Source organism: Eulemur rufifrons, chromosome 8, assembly GCF_041146395.1.
Source record: "Eulemur rufifrons isolate Redbay chromosome 8, OSU_ERuf_1, whole genome shotgun sequence".
Lineage (NCBI taxonomy): Eukaryota > Metazoa > Chordata > Mammalia > Primates > Lemuridae > Eulemur > Eulemur rufifrons.
The window spans coordinates 86,204,312-86,220,118 of record NC_090990.1 but is presented as its reverse complement, the minus strand read 5'-3'; the positions used below and the strand labels follow the sequence as shown (position 1 = coordinate 86,220,118).

The following is a 15,807-nucleotide window of genomic DNA, read 5'->3' as shown; positions in this document are numbered from 1 at the left end:
GCAAAGAGTAGAATAATAATAAATATTTTCTGTGAAAATATTACCTGAATGCCTTTCTTTTTCTTCACACCTTTTCCTTCACATTTAATCTTTTAGTAACATAACATATAAGGGTCTCTGGGGGGTCTTGGGGTTTTTTTTGTTGTTGTTGAGTTTTTTTGAGACAGAGTCTCACTCTGTCACCAGGCTAGTACAGTGGTGTCATCATAGCTCACTACAACCTCCAACTCCTGGGCTCAACACATCCTCCCACCTCAGCCTCCTGAGTAGCTGGGACTACAAGCACACGCCATGTTGCTGGCTAATTTTTTAATTTTTTGTAGAGATGGGGTCTCACTGTATTGCTCAGGTTGGTCTTGAATTCCTATCCTCAAGTGATTCTCCCGCCTTGGCCTCCTAAAGTGCGAGGATTACAGGAGTGAGCCATAGCACCTAACCAGTTTCTGCATTTTTTAAGAACATTATTTCATACAACAATATTATAGATAATCCAACTAATTGACACGTAGCTTATCCATGGCAATTTATAGTCTGGGCTTGCTTTCTTGACCTGCAGAGCTCACATTACTATCAGTTTATTGTTAGAGAAACAGTAGGTTGGAAGGCAAAACTGATGTTCTGGATTATCTAATTAATGCTCAACTTCTTTCTGTGATGGCTGAACAAAAGAACCGCTAACAGTTTTCTTGTTCCATCTGTAAGGGCCTTTAGTACAAAATATACCTCTTTAAGCCCCTGCAAATCTATCCAAAGAAGAAAAGTTTTGTTGGAATAGTACACATTCCCTATATTCATGTTTATTTAATCTGTAACAGAAATGAGTCAAGGTATCAAGGTTGTCTCATGCAGTAACTTGACAGTGTCATCAGCCCAGTGATAAAAATATACATAGCAGTATGGAAGCACCTACTTAACATCAGGAAAATGTTCCTAGAGAACTTAAATCAGGAGGCAAGGGATGAGAACTGTGAAAAGCAGGAACAAAAACGCAAAGAAGCAAAGGCACAGAGAAGACATTGAACAGTGAAACTGCAGTCTAGCCAGTGTATCAGAAATAGGAAACACAAGATAAGGGCCATATCCTAATCTCAGAAATCACGTGATGGAGTTAAGACTTAATTTAAATACCGATGTTAGAGAGTTAAAGCAAAGGAATGATAATCAGTTTGCTTACAGATAATTGACTGCTGTTTGGTACGTGGCCATGAGAAGCCATGCCTTATAGCAAGACAGCCAATTTTGAGGATGTCTTTAATTGTTCAGGAAGATGGGGACCTGAACTAAAGTAGTGGTATTAGTAAAGGAGAAGGGAGGACAGATTTTAAAGGTACTATTTAGGAAAGAAAATTGGGCAAGACTGATTACATCTGTATATCTCTTTGGGTTCCTGGTACGAGTGCCTACATAGATGGTAGAGGGCAACGCTAAGGAGAAAATTTGCGGAAGAAAAGAACAGGTTTAGGGGAAACAAGATAGGTGAATTCAGGTTTCAGTCATGCAATGTTTGCGATGCCTGTGTCATCTGATGAAGTCTAGAGTGCAGCTGGAGAGCAGAGTCTGGAACTCGGGTGGAAGTGAAGTTATAAGGCAATTATGATACACATTGTGTTCATGTTTCCTGAATTTACATGACAGCTTGGCAACTGGACTGTTCCAACTAATATCTAGTACTAGTATCAAGGGTTAATCAAATCATAACTACAACAATCAAATTTGCTGATTTCTGGCCTATCAGTGATAGAACACTCCCCATCCTTTTGGTTTGTTTGAATGAGTCCAAGCGTGATCCATGTATTTCATTTGGTTGCATAAGCCCCTTCTTCCACTCCTCCCTTTTTTGTGTCATTCATTTATTTGTTGGAGCAACCAGGCCATTTGTTCTGTATCATGTCCAACCTTTGGCTGTTTACTTCTTTCAAGTCTTTTAATTTTATTACGCTGTTCTCCAGATTTCCTGTGAAGTAGTAGGTACATCCAGAGGCTACCCTAGATTCAAGTTCAGTTTTTTAGGGATGAATTTTCATCAGCTGTGCCTGTGCTCTGCCACATCAGAAGGCACGTATCCAGTTGTCCTGCTTTTAATGGTGCTTAGGTTGACAATTGGGTTCATGTGGGATCAGCCTGGTCCCTGCATTTAAAGTTCATTCATTACCCTGTCACCTAATGGTTTTCACATTTCATTGATGATTGTTACCCTGATCTATTTCATTAAGGGTTTCAATGGTGATTTTCTAATTCTGTAATTTTTTTCTGTATTGGCTGGATTTTTCTGCCAAGAACTTTCCCTTATCTACAGTTCCCTGAAATAAACTGTCCTTCAAGGCAAGATAAATGCATGATTCTCTTATAAATTTTCAGAGTAAATGTGTAGGTGCTCTAGCCAGTGGAAATGGTTTAACATTTATTTTTCACTATCATTATAAACTTACAGGGTTTTTAAAATATACTTAGGATTTCAATCCACTCATCATTCTTTTTGACGTTCAAATTGTCTCATCCAGGCCGGGCGCGGTGGCTCACGCCTGTAATCCTAGCACTCTGGGAGGCCGAGGCGGGTGGATAGCTTGAGGTCAGGAGTTCGAGACCAGCCTGAGCAAGAGTGAGACCCCGTCTCTACTAAAAAATAGAAAGAAATTATATGGACAACTAAAATATATATATACAAAAAAATTAGCCGGGCATGGTGGCTCATGCCTGTAGTCCCAGCTACTCGGGAGGCTGAGGCAGTAGGATCGCTTGAGCCCAGGAGTTTGAGGTTGCTGTGAGCTAGGCTGACGCCACGGCACTCACTCTAGCCCGGGCAACAGAGTGAGACTCTGTCTTAAAAAAAAAAAAAAAATTGTCTCATCCACCCCTTAAATTGGCTCCTGTATTGTTGACTTCATACGGGACTATTATATACTTCCTTGCTTTCTAGCGTAAGATAACTGAGGCTTACCTTGTACATTTCCTGCCTCAATTTTTCCAAGGGTTCCTGGTCCTATTAGTAGGACATGGTGCATAGAGACCACACTGAGCACTTAGGAGTGCTCATTTGGTAGTGAATTGTTGCATTTGGGTCCTTTTGGTGGGCCTTGCTAGGAAGTGTGTATTTTTGTGAAGATTTTGTAAAAATAATGGTGAGTTTATATTGATTTTATACTTTTATCTTTTATGTAAACATCCTAGCTCCTAATGACATCAGCCTATTTGCCTTTTTCATAACATATAAAATGCCTAAATATACTACTAATCTTACTACTGCTAACACCAGTGATTACAGTTTAAGATTCCTTTGTGGTTCTTACTCTCCTTAGAATCCATCTCACTATCAATGGACAGTCAAAATAGTGTTCTAAAAGTTATTTGAAATTAACTTGATTATACTGCCAACTTGATACGCATGCTATGGTTTGAATGTTTGTGAACCTCCAAAATTCTTGTTGAAACTTAATACTCAGTGCAAAAGTATTGAGATATGGCCTTTAGGAGGTAATTGGGCCAGGAGGGCTCCACCCTCATGGATGGGATTAGTGCCTTTGTAAGAGGTTAAGGGAAGTAATTTGTCCCTTTTGCCCTTATTCTGTGTGAGGATACTGTGAGAAGGCACCATCTTGGAAGCAGAAAGGAAACCCTTGCAAGACACGAAATTTGGTGCCAAATCTTGATTTCCCAACCTTCAGAACTGTAAGAAATAAATTTCTATCCATAAATTGCCCAATCTAAGATACTTTTATTACAGCAGCTGGAACGTACTAAGACAATGTTAAGTTTTGTTTTCAAATTTTAGGGTTTTTACTTTTTCAATCATGTTAAATTTTAGATGGTTCTAGAGTCAAAACTGTAGGAAAAGGTACATTCACAGAAGTATAGCTTCCATACCCTATTGGTAACAATTTTTATTAGTTTGGGGTTTACTCTTCCAGTTTCTTTTTAAAATATAAGCAAATAAGTGCATGTATTCACATTCCACACCCCTTCTTACACACACAAAGGTAGTATGTATACCATAATGTTCTGTACTTAGCTTTTCCACTTATTCTGTCCTGGTGATCATACTGTATCACTACATAGAAGCCATCTGCATTACTTTTTGTGACAAAGTACTCGCTCCTGTGGATGTACCATAATCTGTTCCCCAGTAAACAGACATTTGGGTGTTTCTAATCTTTCACATTTATCATTCTAAATTTTGGCCCTATATCTTTTAGAGTAACCCTAGAAGAATTGAGTCAGGGGAATAAATGCATATGTAATTCTGATAAATATTACCAAATACTCTTTCATGATTAACCAAAGTTTGTTTTTATTCCATTCCCATGTATATGTGTCCCACTTCTCCCTGGACTCAACATAATCTGTATGTTAAACTGGAGTTTTTCCAGTGAAAGGTAAGCAGTGTGGTGGTTGTAGTATTTCTTATTTGAACAAGGTAAGCATCTTTACTTATGGTAAAGATTATTTACATTTATTTTTCTATGAAGTATTTGTTCATAAATGTTGGAATCCTCTCAACGTGTCATTTGATTTTGGTTATGGTGGGGTTTTTCTTGCCTTGTAAGCATTTATTTTTACGTAGTTAAAAATGATTAATATGTAGTTTTACTTCTAGATTTTAAGTCACATAATGTAGTTTTCCCCTACTCTTAGGTTATAATGGAATCATTTTACAGTCACATCTTCAGTCTGTTTGGAATGTATCTATATGACTATTTTTAGTTATCTTAAAATCATTAAAAACCCATCTTTTGTATTCTAAAACTTTCATATGCTTTGTGTTTTTCTACTATTCTGTTCCATTGGTCTGTTTATTCATGTGCCAACACTACAATTATAGAGGCATTAAAGTAGATTTCCAGTATTTACTAACAGCTATCCTACATATAGGCTGTTTCTGTATTTTAACTTTAAATCCTACAACTTTTTCCAAATTCTCTTATTAATTGTAGCAGTTTTGGTTGATCCTTTTGGATTTTTCCTTGTGTCTAATTGCTTTCTCTTATCTAACTACATCAGCTTGTACCTCCGGTACAATGTAGTAATGGAGATTGCAGGCACCTTGCTCTGGCTCCTGATTTCAAGGGGAATAAACAAGTGCCCCTAAAAACCAGACTTTGCTGACATACTCCTGGATAAACAGTAAAACTATTCCGTTGAAGAAAATTTTAACTTGACTGAACATAGGAATAAAGAATAGATGGACTTTCAAATTAATTTCTTTGTGCTACATGGTTATTACTTTTGTAAGCTATCTGATCTATGGCAATACTTACTAATTGGTACTATATAAAGATGTTTATGCTTGTGAAGTTTAGATTTAGTTTCTATTCTATATTCATAAATATTTAAATCTAGATAGAAATATTTCTGATTGGATTATTAGTGCATGGTATATGCATTGCTTAAGCTGGTAATAACGGATTAGCCACTTTATAGCAACCTTCAGGTATAGGTACAGATTTGTATTTTATGCAAAAATTCAGGTTTTACTCTTACATATTCTTACATTGGTGGGAGCTGATGTCAGTAACTTAAAGGCAAACAAATACTTTTGTTTTCTACCTCTGAGCTGAACAGAAATACACACAACGTAGCATTTTCATCAGGCAAGACTTGCTTTTTACATTTCACACATGAATGCAATATAACCCTTTCTTGAACAAAATGACCAAGGTACTAATGTAACCATCTTTGCAGGAAATGTTTAATAAGCATATTTTATTTAAATAAATCCTCCAGTAGGAAATGGAGAATTCATTGCCTTTACTTAGGAGAAGGCTGTGTAAATAGTCAAATCTGTCAAATTTATATGTGCAGCTCACCAACATTCCTTAGTGGAAACATCAGTTATTTCCACATCACAGTTCCCAAAAGGACTTTAAAGTCTCAAAATTCTGTGTCTCCTTTGGCTTGCTTCTCTCTTGATTCCACCCAGGCTTTATTAATGGTTCGCTTCATATCATCATCTCCATCTTCATAAATTTTCTTTAGAACATTCATCAACCCCTCACTGGGATCTGTTTCGGTGTCATAGGAGGGTTTTCTGTTAAAAAGAAAACACAAAATAAACAAGAAATGAAAGCATGGAATGGTATAATTCAGGCTTTAACACTGGTAGGAAGTAGAGGGGTAGAGAAAAGAAGATAGAGTATCCAAAAATATTCACAATCAAAATAGCATGCACAGTCATCTTAATGAAAACAATATAAACCTCCCCCCCCCCCGAATATGCAGACACTTGGTAATTAAAGATTGGTCACATCAAAACATTATGGGGTTGGGGCTATGGGATTTCCAGTGATTTTTAGCAGGTAAAATAAGTAAAAAAGTATTTACTTTTCTGACTTAATTTTGGAAACATGTTTCTTCATAATTTGAAAAAAGTACTTTTATTGAAGGAAAAAACAAACATACATTACACATGGATACATACTGAAGCTCATATGTTTTTAATTAGAAAAGCCCTCCTCTAAAGCCTGAGACACATGGATCTGGGCCTGGTGGCGAGAACACTGTCTTTAAGTAATGTGGTCAGTACCTCTAGTTCAACGAATGTCCAAACTGGGCCAATTAACAATTAGGTTTAATTGATTTATCCAATTCATTTAGTAAGTGCCAGATTCTGTACTGAGCACTGGGGATATAATAAGACAGGGTCCTCTACTTGGTTAATTCCCTCTAGATTTAAGATCAATTCCCCACATAGTCCAATATGCCTAACACTAGCTAACCACATTCCACATGCACACTGGCTATCAGAGGGGAAGAGTGAGAGAAATGTGGACAGTTCACTGACTTAAATGCAGCACACTACCACTACAGGAGAAAATTTAAAGCAGAGGAGCAACTGACAGGATGGAAGTATCTTTGAATATACATTTTTTTTAAAGCAGTCATTATTAAGAAGGATAAAAATATTCTATGTTTTTCACTCTAAACCAGTGACAGTGATGCTACATGTTCAGAACATCTGAGGAATTAAGCATATATGGGTTTCTGGGTCTCTCTGAACTACTGAAATAGAATTTCTGGGAATGGGCACAGTATCTGTACCCAATGTTAAGAACCCTTACTCTAAAGAGCCAACCATAACAAAAAACATCTTAAAAAGCAATCTGCTGGACACGTGCCCTCTTCAGGTAGATTGTGATAGTTGAAAGCAGGTATATAGAAGACAATCATCTCAGTGGACATCAAGACGAAAATGGTCAAACCACAGACTACACAGCTCTACTATCCATAAAGACAAACTATTAAAAACCTATAATCCCAGGAAAGAATACATTAAAATTCTTAAAGAAATGAAAGTAGACGCACTCTTTTTCTTTGCATTCTTTTTCAACCTGAGTTAAGTAGTCCCATCGTGTGTTTTCTGCTTTTTTTCTACATAAGATAAGAACTGTATCAGTCTTGACCTGGAAGAAAAGCAGGAAAACAGGTTACAACTTAGAACACATGGAGATAAGCATGACTATTTACAAAACAATTATTTATTCAATTAATGAAGTGCCAAGTATACAGAAGACTTGTTCTAGGTGCTAGTAATACTTTTATGAATAGGCCAGAATCTGAACACTCATGGAGAAGAAAGACTATAAACAAGTAAAACTTGAATACCTTCAAATACTAATAAATGCTATCAAGACAAAGGTGTTAATGGGACATGGCAGCAGGAACTTCATTATAAAGTGTCTCTGAGGCAAAATATGAGCTGAAGCCTAAGCTCTAGGAGAAGAGCTTTCTAAGCCGTTGGCACAGCAAGGAGAATGGCTCTAAGATGGGATGATCTTGATTTGAAGAAAAAGAGGAGTGGTGGATTGTAGTTATTGGAGGAGAGAGTAACATAGTAAGAGGGGTGCAAGGGCAGGCAGGAAACCAGATCATGTAAGGCAGTACAGGGCGCAAGGTAAGGTGTATGGAAGGTGAGAAAGAGGAAAGAGCAATATATAATTCTGTCAACAATGACCAGTATAATTCCTCAGAATCTTCTGAGTATTCCTTCAGCTATGTGATTAGTGGATGAAGAAGGATGCAGTAAGACACAGCTAATCAATAAATGATATTTTAATACCACCTTTAAGCTGCTACATAACTATAAACAAACAGCACAGCATGTCTGTATGTCTGATGCATTAAACCTCATTTATTCAAATTAGGTAGAAAAGAGGAATTTCTAAAATAGTGAAAAATATGAAAAGTAGTTTTTTAAAAGGCAGTTTCATTATTTTTATGTCTTCTACTAACTCCAACTAGGCCAAGTGCTTAAGACCTCCTTTTATATATCAGTATTGTACACATCATGCTTCTAACAATACTACCATTATTTAAACACTTTACATATATCATTTGATTTCAGTGTATTGGTTCAACTTTGTAAATAAATTATTATGACCATTGTAAATGGGGACACTGAGGCATGGAGTGATTAAGTAAGCTGGCAAAGGTCACAATGAATAAGTGGTACAGCTGGCATTGAAACTCTAAGACTCACTTTAACCACATCAAAAGTTTTGAAGAATATTGCATTAAAATCAGGAGGGAAATAATCTATTCTTATAAAATAGTACTTGGCTAACTTTATAGAAAGGCTCGGACAGTAAATATTTTAGGTTTCATGAGCCATATGGTCTGTTACAACTACTTAACTCTGCCGTTGTAACACAATAGCAGCCACAAACATCACATAAACAAACATGGCAATATTCCAATAAAACATTCTTTACAAAGCACGCAGCAGGCTATAGCAGGTCCCCATTAGAGGATAAATTAATTCTAGTTCACCTCAATATTAAATCAGCCAGGTTCAATTTCATGAAGTTTCACAGTATTATGACAAAAAAAACACTCACTTTTTTTGAACTGCCTTCCACGGAGATAGGTTTCAAGAGATTGTTTACAATCATGGAGTAACTTTTCCCATTCAGATTCTTTACCAAAAGATCAAATGACCTACAAAACAATAGTGAATACATTAACATTCTGGTTCTATGAAAGGTTCTATAGTTCTTGTGAAAAAAACCCACCAGCTTTATTTCAGGGTGTGCATTTGGCCATCCCAGATGATTTGAATACTCACCTCTTCAAAGTAAATGTAAAGGATAATTAATTCTAAATTTACGCAGAATTTTAGAAACTGCAAAGAAAAGAGTACCATAGGCAATCTCTTAATGATCACTTTCTTATTATAATGGGAACTCACCTCTCTGTGAAATGCACCTGCACATTTTCAGTGGGAACTTGGTGAACTCCAGTTAAGGTAATGTAGATTTTCACAAACTTATCTGACTGATCCCATCCTAGCAACAACAAAAACAAGATGGGACACAAGTAAGTCTCTCAAACTATCTTTAGAACAGCAAATGCACATGGCTCATAAAAAAACTCAGTAAAATAAAAATGAGAAACCAATAATAGAAACATGAAAAAAATAAAAATAAATTTTCTAGACTGAGAAACTGAACCTCAAAGCACTTTGCCTAACCCCAAATCAGGCATCTAACAAAGAGGTACAATTTAGAGTTAAGTCTAGGTTTCTAAACACAAAGCCCATGCTCTTACTCCTTAGAATAAAAATATGACTGTTAAATACATTCTTTAACTCATTTAGCCTTTTTGTGGAAATAATTTTTTCCTACACCTAAATACTGGTAGCTCTCCACTAAGCTGGATGGCTCAACATATTGTCTAATTCTATAATCGTTTGTATGTACACACACATAACCCTGACTGTTCCTCACTTAGTCTTATAGAAATGTAGTGTTAATCAAAAAAGATGAGCTAGAGGGTTCTATGGAACTTCATCTACTTTCTTCCCATTCATATTCAATCCACCCTCCAACTGACAAGTTTCTCTCTAAACACAGACCTATGTTCCTGGTTAAATGCCATAATCCTAGATACCTTTAGACCAGTTTCCTACAGTCAACTGAGTACAAAGTGCATCTTCTACAGTACTATAGTACATTTATTACTTTTTTTAAAAGATGGGTTCTTGCTATGTTGCCCAGACTGGTCTCAAACTCCTGGCTTCAAGTAATCCTCCTGCCTCAGCCTCCCAAGCAGCTGTGATTACAAGCACAAGCAGTTGCCCCCAGTTTACAGTACATTTCGTAAGCATGACATACACATTGCTTTTCACTGTGACAATACTCAAAAACACATTCATGCCTTTCGAGTCTCTATTCATGTCCTTTGCTCATGCTGTTCCCTTTTCCACTTGCTGAACATACTACTCAGCCTTCAAACTCAAACTTAAAATCTTCTAATTCTCCGAGTGTTCCTCACTTCTAGAATTATTTCTTCAGGGTTTCTTAACTTGATACTTTATAAACCTCGATTCAGTTAAGTAAATATTTATCAAGTACCTGTTATGTGCTAGATACTGTGAGCACAAAGAAAAATAAGACTGTCCCTGTCCTCCTGAGAGGTCATCACTCAGATTCAAGTTGCAGTGCTTCCAAAAGTAAAAAGTTTACATTCCTCTAAGGGAAAATGGTATTACTACGTTGTTATGGTATTAATTGTATGTCTGTGTCCCAACCACACAATGAGCAGGAATTAGGTCTCAGTCATTGTTCTGTATCTATTCAAACAAGTCCAAGCACAATAGTGGCACGCTAGGCGCTCAAAATTATTTCTTGAATTTAAATGGATTCTTGAGGAATAGGATGCTCGGAGGCAGAAGCGGACAGAGGGGTGCAAGTCATACCATAATTACTAATTTTCACTGTATATCCCGTTGTAATGGGAGCAACCACAGCAGCTGGCTTTTCATTGTCAAGATGTTCTGCTTTCCTCTGTGATTTCTGTTGCATCTTGTTCTTGATTTCTGTTTCAATCTTGGATTTTTCAGCTGTAAGGGCATCACGTACTCTTTTCCTAGTGGCTTTTTCAAGCAATACCTTCACCTCTTCTAGATCTTTCTGTAGCTGTGTTAAAATAAAAGGTAAGTTAGCTGTATGATACCTATGGCAATGATTTGATATTGTGCTTATTAGTCATTTCAATTTATTGAAATACAAGCTATGAATTAAGAGGTTCATCTAAATTTTCTAGGTCTGAGTTGCTACTTCAATTCTTTCCTCCAGCCTGTTGAATTGTAAGTAACTCAAGCTTCCTTTTTTTTTTAAAGAAAACTTAATCTTTAGCTAGCAATAAGTAATTAAGCCTAAATTTTCCAGTTTTGTAGATTGTTACCCAGCTTTGTTTTTAGAACATTTTATTTACAAGAAATTGTTATGATTTATAAAGAACACAGAATTATTTTTAAAAGGAATTCATGTATTTCTTTATAATACCCAGTCCTATCATCAGATGTTAGAAATTTTTTAAATATTAAAACAAAGGAGATGAGAGAGCACATGCTGACCATGGTAAAACTTTATTGAGGTAAGGAATGCTCTTCTTTCTGTGAGTGATCAGTCCTCACTTCTTACCACACACAAAGGAGTCTGAATTCTTATGATAAAAGATTTTCCAAGCTGATTCATTTTTCTTACAATGACTTTACATTCTGGCTTGACAACTAGCAACTTGACCACAAAAATCTTACATTATAGCGTGAGATTATATAAAAAGCTCAAAATAAAAATCATTAAGTGCTTAATAACTCATCAGAAGTCCAAGAGTTTGAAAGCCTTTGTTTCCTAATAGTCTTATAAAATGCAAAAACAGAATTAATGCTTTTCTTTTACCCCCAAGTCTTTTATTATCTCAGTTAACTCAGAGGCCTTAGTTTCACCTATCTGTAACAGATAACATGGTATAGAAAGTTCAACTGTGCCCAGCCTCCTGTCCACACTCTACCCTCCCAAGAAAAACTCATTACTAGGACAAGAAAATTAAAAATGCAAACTTATCTTTTGAGCATAGAACCAAGATGTTTGAGTTCAAAGTAATCTTTTTATTATAATGGTTTCAAAAAAATCACACTGATTCTAATACCAACAAAATAAAAATACTGAAAAGTAAAATGAGTTTATTTCTACACAGAGTATGGATTTGGTTAACAAAAACAAATAGAAACATACCAAGTCTAAACAAGAGGTTTTGCTTTTTAACTGGAATACGAATCCTTTTTCTAGCAAACCCAGAAAAGAAATGAGAATTAAGCAAAGGATACCCCATAATGGCTAAATTCCCAGGCCCTCTATATTGCCAGTTTAGGCTCAAAAGTACTGTTTTGTAAGGTATCCACTGAAGCAACTTACAACAAGCCCCTTTTAGGTAGTTCTCAGTTCTGTTATTTGCAGACTTGAAACCAGCAAAGGTGATCCCTTGGTGCTTTTTCTGCACACATACTTTAAGATGTCCTAGATACAGCAGTTTCTATCCACCTATCTAATCTATCTTGTAATTTTCCTTGCTGCCTTAGCATGCATTTGTTTTCCATATGCAAAATATCTCCTTTTCACCCTACCCATGACCGTATTGAAGGTTATCTTCTAATCTATTTCCAAATTCTTCACTTGGAGACATTAAAATCAAAGTGCCTCAAAAATGGACAAGAGTTTAACAGACATTTCTCCAAAGATATACAAATGGCCATCAAGTACATGAAAAGATGCTCAACATCTTTAGTCATTAGGGAAATGCACATCAAATCTACAAGATACCACTTGACACCCACTAGGATAGTATTATAAAAACAAAAACACCCCAGAAAATAACAAATATTGACCATGATGTGGAAAAACTGGAACCTTCATACATTTCTTGTGGGAATATAAAATGGAAAAACCACTTTCTAAACGGTCTAGTTTCTCAAAGAGTTATAGTTACCGTATGACCCAACAATTCCACTCCTGGGGATATTATCTCAGAATTGAAAACACATCCATATAAAAATGTGTACATAAGTATTCACAGCTGCATAATAGTGAAGAAGTGGAAACAACTCAAATGTCCATTTGAGGCTGAACAAAATGTGCTATATATCCACATAATGGAATATTATTCAGCCACAAAAACCTTGTGTACTGATACATGCTACACCATGGATGAACTTGAACACATGCTAAGGAGCCAAAAACCAAAGGCCATATATAAGTTTGAATCCATTTACATGAAATGCCCAGAATAGGCAAATCCACAGAAACAGAAAGTAATCAGTGGCTGTGGGGGGGTGGGGGGCGGCTCTAGAGGAGGGAGGAATGGGGAGCAATTGTTTAAAGGACACTTAATGGCTTTCTTTTTTTGGGTACTGAAAATGTTCTGAAACTAGACAGTGGTGATGGTTGCATAATACTGTGCATAATATACTAAAATCACTTAATTGTACGTTTTAAAAGGGTTAAAAAGGTAAATTTTATCTCAAGCAAAAAAGAAAAAAAAAAAAAGAAGTGCCCCTAAACGCCTATTTCTATGTACCTACACTGAGAAAGTTTCTTACTTTGAAGAGAATTAATATAACACTGAGCTATCCGTATGTGTGACTGTAAAGCCACTTCAGAGTTCTCAGGGCACGTGGTACCCAAGGCCTCCCTTAAACTTGTGGCAAAATACCCAGGTTAACACTTAAAACATACAAATCTCATTTTTCTTCATTTAAAGCATTTTTTTAATTTAAAGACAAATTTGAGATTTCCTATTACTTGTTCTTTGTATTGAAGGGAAAATTACCTGGAAGCAAATCTAGTTAATAGATACCCAACACTTTACTGCGAATAACATTAACATGTCTTTACATCCTACTTAGGGCCAGGTAAATAGCAATGTTAAGTATTATTTCCATTTTCTAACTTAGCAAACTAAGTCTCCAAAAAAGTTAATGCTCCCACGTTCGGAGTTTACAGAGCTTTTTAAAAAGGCCATTCAGTTTCCTACCATTGGTTACAACTAACTTCCCAATTATTTATTTAAAGAAAACGCATATAGCAGATTGCTGCTTGCCAAGTACTGGTTTAAACATTTAGAAATAATACTTGTTCTTTCAACAATCTTATAAAATGGATACTACTGTGGCAGAGAAGCAAAGTAACTTGCCCTAAGTAACAGAGCTACTCATGTGTACAACAGATATGACTAAGAGAATTAAAGTGCTGGGACCAAAAACTTCTCATCTTCTAACCGCTCTCTGCCATGAAATGACACCGAGTTTTTGCAACCAGTTTAATGAAGCGTCCAGTCCTAGAGCTAGTAAAACGGGAGCGGAAAAGGCCCGAGGAAACGTGAAGGCGACCAGCTCTCACACATCCACCATCGGCACTACCTGCACTCAGGGAGCACCACACGCCCCTGCCGCTCGCCCGCACCACGACCGCGGGCCGGCAGGCACCAGGGGCCACGGCAGGTGAGTGGGATGGGAGGCCGAGGGGAAGCGCGGGGACCCGGCAACGCAGGAAGGGTCCAAGGAGGCGGCCCCAGGGGAAGGCGCGGGATCGGCTCGCCGCAGGGCGGTTCGGCCCACATAAACGGGGCGGTAGGGCCCATTGACCGGCGAAGCAGCTCCATCACGGGCGGGTGAGGAAGATGAGGCCGGACCCCTTACCTCTTCCAAAGCTGAAGCCATGGTCGGGCTGGGTCAGGCCGAAGGCCCAAGCTGCAGCCACGCAGAGGAGGGAACAGGAAATGCCGCACCAAGCGCGCTCACCCCGAGGGCAGACCCCACGGCAAGAGTCGCAAGGCCCGCAGGCTGTGCGCACACCCGGCCCCGTGCGCGGTCACCGCCCGCCCTCCGCAAGCAGCGGCTCTAGAACGTTCGCCAGGCTGCCGCCGCCGCCCACCAGGAGTCCCGCCCGCCTCGTTCAGCCCCGCCCCATAGAGCCTTGCCCCGCCCACCCGCCGAGCCTCCTAGCAACGCCAAACTCTCGCGAGCGAACCAGTACTTCGAGAAGAGCAACGCCTCTTCCTACCGCCCCGGCAAGTGTATGTATTCTACTTTAACCGCGTTTGCCCACGGTGCGCAGTCGCAACTCGGAACGGCTGCCTTAACCCAGACCCGGAAACAACGTACCGGCCTTCGGAGTCTGAGTCGGAAGTTGGCTAGAGAGTCGTTTGCTTCCGTCCTCTCTAGGACACTACACCAGCCAGGCAGCCATCTTGTCTAGGCTAGTGAGCCTACGCGAGAGAAAGGCAAAACAGTGGGGAGAAGGAGTAGCCTAGTTATGTTGAAACTGGAAAGAATGAACGCGTTAAGCGTGGAGGTTTCCTGAAGGGAATAGTTTGATTTTCAGTGAGTTTTGTTGCGCTGGAGACGTCACGGCGGTCTAGCATTTCCGACGTGGTGGCATCATTCACGGTGCCGCGATAGGAGGTGGGGCTGCTTTAGGCACGTGACCGGGCCCCGTGGCTCACCGAGGAGTTAAGGCAGCTAACAAAAGGCTGCTTTTGCCTTACAGTGGGTGCAGCTTTGGTCCCGCCTTTCCGTGTGGGACTGTTGAAACACCCTTTCCTGGTGCCTTCGACCCTTTCAGACCATTCCAGCTGTCTGATTCTCAGCTGGGTTTGGATTCGTGAGCCTGTTGACTGTCACAGGAATATGAAATTACTTTTCTTGGGGCAGTGTTCCATCCTGGTTCTAGCCTACCCAAGTCAGTAAGATCCGGGAAAAACCCCTGAGAGGTCAAACAGCCCCCACTTAGCTTTATAGATCGCCCAGGGTAGCGATTAGAATCTGCAAGTCAGAGAAGGATAACAGCTGCTAGAAAAATGGATGCTGACCATTATCGTAGTAAAGAATCAGAAGTGTGGTACAGAAATAGAACCGAAACGAAGCATGCATGAATTTCATAAAAGAAATGGCGTTGAAAGAAAGAAGCCAGATAAATAAAAGTTCATATCGTTTGGTTCCTTTTAAATGAAGTCTAAAACCAGCAAAACTAATTAGCC

At 38.5% G+C, this 15,807-nt stretch overlaps 1 protein-coding gene across 2 annotated transcripts; it reads right to left on the bottom strand.

Moving 5' to 3' along the window:
* Window positions 1-5,400: 5,400 nt before the first annotated feature.
* On the bottom strand, window positions 5,401-14,996 carry CACYBP (calcyclin binding protein). 2 transcript variants are annotated; one of them, XM_069478377.1, is made up of 6 exons: window positions 14,933-14,996; window positions 10,688-10,907; window positions 9,179-9,275; window positions 8,829-8,928; window positions 7,297-7,394; window positions 5,401-6,022 (listed from the first exon to the last, which is right to left on the bottom strand). In XM_069478377.1, the coding sequence occupies exons 2-6, from the start codon at window positions 10,791-10,793 to the stop codon at window positions 5,866-5,868; spliced, it is 558 nt and encodes a 185-aa protein (XP_069334478.1). In that variant the 5' UTR covers window positions 10,794-10,907; window positions 14,933-14,996; the 3' UTR covers window positions 5,401-5,865. The 2 variants fall into 2 exon arrangements, with proteins under 2 accessions (XP_069334478.1, XP_069334477.1); XM_069478376.1 differs by lacking the exon at window positions 14,933-14,996 and adding an exon at window positions 14,468-14,560.
* Window positions 14,997-15,807: the final 811 nt, after the last annotated feature.

Coding starts and splice junctions, on each gene's coding strand:
- CACYBP (XM_069478376.1), bottom strand. CDS start 14,488: ATGGCTTCAGCTTTGGAAGAG. Junction 8,929..9,178: donor CAGGTGCATTTCACAGAGAG/GTGAGTTCCCAT, acceptor ATTGTTTTGTAG/GTCATTTGATCTTTTGGTAA. Junction 6,023..7,296: donor AAAGAATGCAAAGAAAAAGA/GTGCGTCTACTT, acceptor TCTTTTTAACAG/AAAACCCTCCTATGACACCG.